This window comes from Cicer arietinum, chromosome 7 (genome assembly GCF_000331145.2).
Source record: "Cicer arietinum cultivar CDC Frontier isolate Library 1 chromosome 7, Cicar.CDCFrontier_v2.0, whole genome shotgun sequence".
Taxonomy (NCBI): Eukaryota; Viridiplantae; Streptophyta; class Magnoliopsida; order Fabales; family Fabaceae; genus Cicer; species Cicer arietinum.
The window spans coordinates 7,706,500-7,716,957 of record NC_021166.2 but is presented as its reverse complement, the minus strand read 5'-3'; the positions used below and the strand labels follow the sequence as shown (position 1 = coordinate 7,716,957).

The window sequence follows — 10,458 nt, the reverse complement described above, 5'->3', positions numbered from 1 at the left end:
TCCCTACACATTAGCTACCCCAACAAGAGCAATTATGCCATTGGTAGGAGGCACATGTCAAACCCAAACTCCTATTAGAAGAGATCAAAGAAGGAGACATGACAATAATCCTCTCAAAGATATGCAAAATGGATTAATAATACTTGACTTGGGGTTAGATGATTCATGTCCACTATAAAACGTACATTCAACAAATGGATGAAAAATAATTAGACAATTGAAGGTTAAAAGTGTCAAACATGCAAAATTAAGACTACACTTTGTTCATGTTGAAAATTGGTAAAGTTGTGAATCATAGAGTTCAGAAACTAGGTATTCTAACTATTTCAAAGGGAGGAAGATTTTGTCCAATGTAACTTCTAAAATACATAAAAGTACAGCTTAAATATGGAATGATATATATAGGCTTATTCACTACATAAAAATGTTTTCCAATATTTCAGTGGCGGAGGGAGAAGGAGATTTGCATGTGTCATGTTCTCCAAAATTTTATAGCTTCATCTAAATTATACATCACCAATTATTATATGACCTATGATTAGTCAAATATTAAGTAATTTTTATATAAAAAATAATTAAATGTGTCTTTTGTTTTTATTTTTAAGCATATCTTTCATTAATTAATTTAGTATTAAAATATATTTTTTATTAACCAATTTAACCTATAAAATTATTATTAAAAAAGAACAACATTATATTTATAATTTTGATATATTCAAAACTATATAAATATAATAATATATTTGAATTGATAGTATGTTTGACTTAATTGAAACTCCAAAATATAACTTTTTACTATAAAATTATTCAAATTCACCGCCAATAAATCAAAGCCCCTTATACATAAATGGCAAAGATCATGGTAAATCATATGGCAGGATATGAAGCATTCCAAAGAAGAACATAATGACCAGATTCAACCAACTCTTGTTCATGATGAAACTCTGATTCAGTTCTAATATTGTCAAACACAATAATAAATGAATAATATGTAGGAGTAGTTGAAGATTGATAATAGTGGAAGAATGGAAAGGGAAGTAAGTAATAATGGATGCAGTTGCACAAATTCAGACGTAAAGGTTGAATAAGGGGAACCTATGACAATTGATTCATAGCAAAAATATAAGGACCACGAAAAGCATGTGCCTAGCTAGTTTATGAGTGAATAACAATAACATGGGTGCAGTCACAGTCCACGCTACTCTGTCACATTAAAACACCAATGCATACATTAGTTGTCTCTAGTATTACTTCATCCTTCATCCACCTATTTTGGTAATAATATTCACTATTTCTGAATACCCTTTAACAATTTCTATATTTCGTTTGCCATTTTCTTAATGTATTTTTGCCCATCCCTTTGTACCATTTTCCTATGCTTCTATATATGTGTATACATCAATTAACCAATAGTATGGGCAACATAGCTTCGACATTCAATGTTCAAATACACGAAAATTGGTCGGTTATTTATTGTAGTTATAATTATTTTTGTATCATTATCACAATGGCTTCCGGACAATAATGATTAACTTCAAATTATTGTTTTTTTTGTGGTTGGGTTACAAGTTACAAAAAGCACTTAGAAGAGTTGTATATTTTGTTCATTAAGCATTGTCAATACTCATTCTATGTTTAGTTTGTATTTGGAGTAACTTTTGGAGTCATAAAATCGATTTTGATCTTTTTTATTATTTTTTAATATAATTAATTTTCTCTGTAAATATATATTTTAACTTGAAGTTCAAATTATAACTTTTAAATTTTACGTAATTTTTACCCTGAAATTGAATTCTCGTACGAATTCGGAAGCTAAAAGTGCTCTCCACGGTAATTTACCAAAAATAAGAATAGAGGCCTTACATAAATAATAAGGCAATGTAGTATATCCAATGTAAGCAACATTTTCGGTTTTCATTCCTTTTAATTGGACAATCATATATCTAAACCACTTAGGTACACCACTCATTAAATGATATCTTTACAAGCTGAAGATTGAATATATAAATTGGTTTTCTAAATTGTAAGTTTCGGTTGGATCGTTTACTATAAAAAAAACTCAATTTTTTGATAGGTTAATTAGTCTTTAAATTTGTATTTGTCGATTCACAAGCTAAATTTAATGAACAATTTGATCGGTGTTCATAATATTTTAATACAATTTACCTATTTAATCCAAGTTGTATCCACTAAAGGATTACAGTTTATAAGCTCATATTACTATAAAAAAATAAAAATAAAAACATATTGGGTATTAGTAATTTCATTATAAATTTTTAGTTTTTAATTATTATTTTTAATAATTTATAGTGTTTTTTGAAAAATTATTACGAATAAATTTTGAGTTTATAATGAAAGATAACATTTGATGTATGAAAGAAAATAGGACCCTTGCTTGATTTTTTTTTTAAGATTATCTTAATTATTTTTGTTCTAATTTTTTTTAATTATAATATCATATCTATTGATATATGCTTGTATTCACATGATTGACGTATATGTTATGAATATGTTTTAATATAAAATTTCAGCATGTAAAAACAATTTAATAAAAAATTTATAAAAATTAATAAATTTAAATTACTACAAAAATTAATTAGTTCAAACACTTTTATTAATTTATCTATTCGTCAATTATCCTTTAGTTAGTCACCTATTCACTAATTTTAGCAAAAGAGACCTAAGTGTATGTCCTAATTGTTCACCCTTAAACTTACAAGTATAATGTGTTGTTAATGTATGAAAATTATTTTTATTTTGTATAATTAAGAACCAATTCTTATATAGGAACATAAATCTTATAATATACTCTCTCTAATCATAAATATAAGTAAACATTATGATATATTTAATTTAAAATTTAGGTGAAATACATTTTACTATTTATTTATATTTGTGAAAAAAAGAGACACCTAATAAAAATTATATTTAATTTGTTATTTAATAAAGTGCTTACAAATTATATTTAAATTTCAAATTATGACCATCAATGGCATCTGCCAAAAGTGGATTTATATTGTGTATAGTAACACTCATTCGGTTGGTCTTTAGAATTTAGATGATTTAGATGGATAGAAAAATATACATTTGTTTTTATTTGAATATTATTTATTCTATAATTATTAATAAATCAATTGTAATTAAGATTTTTTTTTAAAAAAATTAATTGTTTTTCATTAAAATATAACAAGTCTATTTAATTCACGATTTAAATCAATTTTCTTTTCCCATGAAATGCTGAAGTTAGATGAATAAACTTCATTATTTTATGAGATGTGAAAACATTAGAGGAAAAAATAAATTTCAAATAACTTAATATTATATAATTTAATTTTAATTCAATTATTTTTCTAACTAAAATAATCACTAATCAAAATTAAGAAAGTTATCACATTTTCACTAATTTTAATAAATTTACAATATAATTTTAACAAAGCACTCTTTTGTATATTTTTTTTTATCAGTTAAAATTTATATAAATCTTACAAATTTTAAATAGAACTCACACAATTTGATGAAATTTATGAATTGTAAACAATAAAAGAGAGAGGATTAACATGTCTCGTAACTTTTTTTATTAAACTTGTGGTAGGTTATTAGGAAATAATTATCTAAAATAATATTAATTAGAATTAAGAATATTAAGAAATATGATTTGCTAAGAAAATCTTCAACGGTGAACTCAATATAGATTCATTAAATAGGGTACACCGTGCCAAATAACTCATATTTTTTACTCCAATAGTGAACTCACATGTTCATTAGATAGAGTCTACCACTAACAAATTATTTATTTATTATTATTCATAAATTAATAATAAAAAAAAGATAACTATATTAAAGTACTGTTCTTTCGTGAGAGAACGGTGTTGACAGTTTAACACATCTCCAACAGTGAACTCACCAAAAACTGAAAGACAACTCATTTTGGCTACATGCTCTAAACACCTCAAATATTTTATCAAGTGGGACAGTTATTAATTTTGCATTTGGATATAATTTTAATTTACATATTTTAATATCTATATATCCAAACTAATATTATTAAAATTAAAAAAGATTTAATATCCCTAGAAAAATAAGATCTTAAACCGTCAGCTTCATCGCACTTATCTCAATTATCTAATTAAAACTAGAAGATTTAAATTTCAACTACAGTGTTTTAAATTATTTAAGATAAAATAAAAATAGTAAACCTACTTTAAAACCTAGATTGTTGGATCTTAATGACATAATCGAAATGAGAATGGCAAGAGTGAGTGAATTTGATCAAACCGACATAGTAGGCAAGCATCAACTTCATAATCCTTTCCATGCAATTGAGTTGACAGTCCACTATGAATGCACTAACATGGTTCCCCCACCCCACCACCCTAATTATATGGTTGCCCTTTCTTCTCTGCGAGTGAGACTTGATTTAATCACACTATGGTATGAAATATGAATAGAGTAAGGACCATAATTAGCCACCACAAGACAACACACTCCAACCGACTCTTCACATCACAATCTTCTTGTCTAACCCACGTGTCTCCCCTCTCTTCCGCAACCGCACTCATCATCGCGCATGCTAACTATATCACACTACTAACAATAAACAATTATTCGCAATTTCTTTATTAATAATAAGTAAATATTTAATTAGAGTATTATTAGAAGGATTTGCAGCCAAAATGAGATTACCAACCTAATCAACTGAGCACATGTATTAAATAAAACACTGTTAATATATTTTCTATTTCTCTAATCAATCAAATTCCACATACATATATTTGATATATTAAACCAAACTCATAAGAAAATAAAAAATAAAAAGAAAAAGAAAAATCAGATAGAAGCTAACATGGAAGTTAGTTGTCCATGCACATCAGCAATTAAAATCAAGCTCGATCACCTCCCAAATTTGAAAAGAAATTAAAAGAAGAAAAAACCATATACACCTCATGATTAATTATACCAAGTCCATCATGCATCTTCATTCTCTCTTTCATTTTTTTTTTTAGGCTTTGATTTCAAATATTCTTTGCTCTTCTTTAAAGTTAAAATATATAATTTATAAAATAAAAAAAAGGTAAAAAAAAGAAAAGGTTGAGGTGAGGCTTAATACTTATATCAGGGAAGATGAAAGAGATTAGAATGATCCTGATCAGACCAATGAGTGTGAGCCCAGTAACCTTGATCAACGGTGTTAGGAAGATCAAATAAACCATGATCCGCGCCACCATCACCATGCCAATCCAACGGTCCAAATCCTCCGTTGCTAGTTTTATTTTGCAGCGCAGAGAAATCAACACCGTCCATTAACGAAGCACCCGCACCCATATTCCCCGGTAACAACTTCAAAACATCTTCGTTATGATTTGGTTGATTGCCGGTAACGGTCATCACCTTTTGATGTTGCCACTGAAAATCGTTACCGTTCCCGTTACCGAATTCAAACGGTAATGCCTCGTTTGAGGAAGTGATTAAGCTTGTAAAATTTGCAATCTCGGAGAAAATACCACAATCCCCTGTTCCTTGTTCCAGAGAATCATTCCCCAAATCAGTGTTTGATTGATTCACATGGCTCAACAACTTCGACTCTTGCGTTTTTTTCGAGTTAGTGTTCGTAGCCGACGGTGTTGAAACCGCCTCCGTCACCGCCGCGGCGGTGAGGCTAGAACTCTCGCTGCTCGAGTGGGAGTTTGACTTGTTCTCTGTCTCCGGTGGAGTTCCCGGCAAAGCAGTGGTTTCTGAAGAGGATGAAGAGTTTTTTGGTTTGTTGGAGCGTTTAGATTTACGGCAACCACCGCCGACGGGGACGTTACGGAGGACGCCGCCTTTGGTCCAGTAACGACGGCAGTTTTTGCAGAAGTGACGTGGCTGAGAGAGGTTGTAGTTGTTGTAGTAACAGAACTTTGTGTTGATGGAGTCGCAACGAGGACATTTTAAGGCTTGGTGGTTGTGGTGGTTGTTGTTGTGAGGTCTGAGTCTCCGGTCGGCGGTTCCGGCAGCGAAGAACTTGGTTCCTCCTCCGATGGAATGTATTTCCTGCATTTGGGAGAGGGAAAGTTGTTGAGGAAGAAAAGAGGAGTGAATAAGGATCAGAAGAGATCACCTGAGAGTGTTGTGTGTGTCAGTGTGTTAATGTGTTAATGTGCGGAGTGTGGAGAAGAAGCAGAGAGAGAAAGAGAGAAAGAGAGAGAAGTTTCCATTGGGTGTTGTGATCTTCTCACAGACAAATATCCCTCAAACGTACTCTATCTTGTTTTTTACAACGAATTGACCCAACAACCCTCTCAACATGCCCTTAATTACGTTCCACCCTATCGACTTGTCTAAATATATCAAAATATAAGCGATAACCATCAAAATTGTCTTGCAAATTTGGGAATGGTTAAATACGTTCTTAAAATTATAATGTCAAAATAATCTTTCAATTAACTAAACCAACTTATATCACTCACGTGATTATATAATTTTAGATAAAAATATATTTTTCAAATTTAATTCCTCAACCTTGTCAATATATTTGAAGTATTGTTATTTTAATGCGTGAAGTTCGATCATATATTAAATCAAGACTAACTAATCATTAAATTCAATTACTCGATAATAGTCTAATTTAGATTACTTAACTACTATAAAATTGATCTAATCATGTGATTGAACATGATTGAATTGAGCAAGTCCATTATAATTATAGTTTAGGTAAAACTATTATTTGTATTGAACATTTTTTATAAATCATTATGTGTTAAACTATATCAAATAGAATAACTCAAATACATCCATTTAATTTTGTTCAAAATATATAGTTATTAATTATTAATAATAATATGTATGCAAAATAATTTTAACATGTTATAAATAGAAAAATTATTAATACACATTCACATATACTTTTTATATTTTGAGATAAGTAGAAATAGAGATAGTGGTGTGATAAGTGTAATATATTAATAACTAGTGTGTCTTACCAATGTAATGCACAGATATATTATGTCTATACAGTTTTAATTTTAATGACTTTATAAATAATTTTACTATTTACACAGGCAAATGTGATAAAAATAAAAAAAATTAATAATTTAAATTTAATTTATATACATTATTAAAGTAAAAATATTATATATATATATATATATATATATATATATTATATTCCATCATGTCATTTAATTACTTTAATTTATAAAGCAAATTTACACCTATTTATAAATATTAAAAATAAAATACAATAATTTTAAGATTTTGTAAAAATATCAATACTGTTATAGACTAAAAAATACAACCAAGAAAAAGAATTATAAAAACTAAAAATATAATACAACAATTTTATATGAACTAAAAATTTATTTTATTCTATAATATTTTACAACATATTAATAAAAAGTTGATGAGGTGTGAGGGTTAATATAATTTACAAAAATGTAGTGAGATATAAAAATAAGGTAAAAAATGGGTTCTTATAGTTAGATAAATTACACAAATTTTATATGTTTATATATGAATGTGATATGATTACTTTGATTTATTATATGTGAATTGTAAATATTAAAATTAGTTCACAAAATTGATCGTTTTATTTTAAATTTATCCTCTAAATTTAGTCTCTTTTTTGAATTTCTTTTTTGAATTTTTAGACGTAAAAATAGTAAAGTAATATATTTTAAATGAGATTGCAGAATACAACGTGTAGAACCATTCCGATAAATTAACTATTTATGTGTCAGTAATTAAATTATAAAAATAAATAATTTTTGAAGTTGAAATTAAATTTTTAAATGACTTCCATGCCATATCAAAATATAACCAAATTATATGTCAAGTCATTTGAAATATGCCACATCGTTTTTTAGTACAAAAATTCGAAAGAAATACCGAAGTTGGGCAATTTTAATATAAAGGGGGCAACTTTGTGAGAAGGTTAAAACAAGAGACCAAAAATGTACTTAAATAATTTTTTTTCTTGTTTGGAGCTTTTTCTAAATATAATCTATTCAATTGAACTTTTCATTATAAACTCACGATGAGATGTTATTGTGATTGAAATACTAATTTGACCAAAACTTTGACGGTGGATGTACATCGATTTAATTTTTTGAATTGAAGTTCATTTTATAGCACTAGAAAAAATAGTAATTAAGATACAATTGTCTAGATATATTCGTCGGAGTTGTAAATATACAATTTTAGTATTTACTTTTTATTTTCAAAGTATAATTTTACAATTTTGTCAAGTGAAATCGTGGTAAAAAATTCCCTTTACAATTGGGATGTGTACCACTTTGATTTACTTTTAAGAACTTATATCGTCCAATAGTTCACTTGTATCAATTGGCATATATTCGGATGTAGATATTGAAGTGTGACCATTATCTCATTTTATTTATTGGACAAACTATCTTTCAATCTTCAATAAACTGGCAACATTGAGTTCTTCAAAGTGTGATATCATTAGATGATAATACTGAGATGATCACTATCAAATGAGCTCACCTCTTTTATGACTCTATTTTGCTAAATGCATATATTGCACACTTACAACAATCGTTAGATGATAAATTATTATTTGGTATGTATTATTTTATTATCAGAAAACATCAAAGTGAACATTATATCTAAACCTACTTGATTCCAACATACGCGATATCATCAAAACTCATTGTTTGTCCCACCGATTGGAAGTCACCACCCATCCTCATCATATTTGCTTTTGCAGTAGTTGAAGATTGGACGAGAAACAACTATGGAAGAAGAATAGTGGTGGAAGAGAAACAAAATTTGATTTAAAAAACAACGAAAGAGATGTTACATGCCTTTGTTTAAACTTTAACATGCGTCAAAATAGTCATCAATGTTTACCACCAACAATTTAAAAACGTATCAATTTGGTTCATAATATTTATATATGTGACAATTTAATGTTTGACAAGTTTTTTCTTCTTCAAAAAGTATCTATTTGGTCACTAATATTTTTCCACAAGATAATTAATGTGACACATCAACAAAGTTAACTATATTAAGTGCCTGTCTCTAAGGAGAGACTAATTTGATTAATGTTTGAAAAAACAAAACAAAAATAAATAAATTTTTGATGAAGCCCAGAACTTGGTTGAAACAATTGTAAAAGTGAGAGACCAAATAGGATATTTATTCAAAAAACGTGTATAGTAATTATGAATAAATATTGACAAATTTAATGTAACACTTTTTTATATTTTTTTAATAGAAAATTATACTTATTCTTTTTATACTAAATACATCCCGAAGTTATTTATGTAATGAAAAATAACAATTTGATCCGTTATATTTTTTTTTTAACACTTAGGTATTTTAAATTTAGTTCAGTTGATGCGTAAATCATTTAACTTTTTATTTTTTTGATTTAGTCCTTTAAGTTATATTTTATTTTAATCGTTAGTCTTTAAGTTATATTAAAATATGCATGTAGTCCATTAAAATTGACCATTTTTTTAAATTACTATTAATGTATAATCTAAATGGTGCAATTAATTAATTATCTAAATTATTTTATAAGTGAATGAAGTTAATGATATTGATTATCTTGATAGACTATCATTGCCAAGTTTCTAAACTATACTTATTAGACATTTTTATCAAAAAAATAATAAAGAATCAAAATATTACTTTTGTAAATTATAAAAAATCTCATAATCTATTTGTCTTATTTCTAATATTCATAAATTTTATAATACTTTTGTCTCTTTTAATATATAAGCATGTTTTACCTTTTCACACATTTTAATAAATGTATAAATTAAATTATGTTTATTTTATGTATAATGTCTTTTAAAGTCATTTGTACAAGAATTATTTATCCAAATTATTTTTTTCATCTTTCAAAGATGTATGATCAGTAAAGGGTTGATTTGAAAAAAGTAAAATAAATATATTTAATAAATTAAAAATAAATATATGATTAAGGAAATTTTTTTATAATATTTATAATTAAAGTAAAAGGTACACAATAAGTTTTATAACAAGAAAAAAAGTTGAATACGAGAAAGAAGAAGGAAGAAAAGAAAATTAACTTGGTATTTGATGCAATCAATAATTTGCATATTTGATCATTCTATTCCAATATAGTTTAATAAAAAAATCAAATGATTTTTAACATTCTAAAAGAGAAATTAAAATTTAGATTGTTTATTATCGGTTCAATAAGTATAGACGAGTTGCGTGAACGTGTGTTAATAGTGTCGATCCAAATCCGAAAGGGATGGAGGGTACGGTGGCACGTGTAGGGAAGAGAAAGGTGGTTAGGAGGAGCAGTCTTCAAAACCAGTTGTCGCAGTGTCTTGTCGGCCACCTTTGTAAATTTGATAGCATAAGTGGCTTCATTGTTTCTAACAAATGGTGCAGTCAAAGCCACGTTGCTTTTTTCTATTGGTTAAATGTCCTATTACATCCCCAGCTTACTGTGCCATTTATAGGACCTCCGTAACTGCTCCT

The 10,458-nt window shown here is 27.4% G+C and overlaps 1 protein-coding gene across 3 annotated transcripts; it reads right to left on the bottom strand.

Moving 5' to 3' along the window:
- Positions 1-4,079: 4,079 nt before the first annotated feature.
- LOC101506353 (dof zinc finger protein DOF5.4) lies at positions 4,080-6,268 on the bottom strand. Of its 3 annotated transcripts, none has more exons than XM_073363938.1 (2): positions 5,108-6,268; positions 4,080-4,587 (listed from the first exon to the last, which is right to left on the bottom strand). In XM_073363938.1, exon 1 carries the CDS (start codon positions 6,034-6,036, stop codon positions 5,113-5,115), a length of 924 nt encoding a protein of 307 aa, XP_073220039.1. In that variant the 5' UTR covers positions 6,037-6,268; the 3' UTR covers positions 4,080-4,587; positions 5,108-5,112. The 3 variants fall into 3 exon arrangements, with proteins under 3 accessions (XP_073220039.1, XP_073220040.1, XP_073220041.1); XM_073363939.1 differs by having other exon boundaries at positions 4,080-4,584; XM_073363940.1 differs by having other exon boundaries at positions 4,080-4,574.
- Between the last annotated feature and the right edge of the window lie 4,190 nt (positions 6,269-10,458).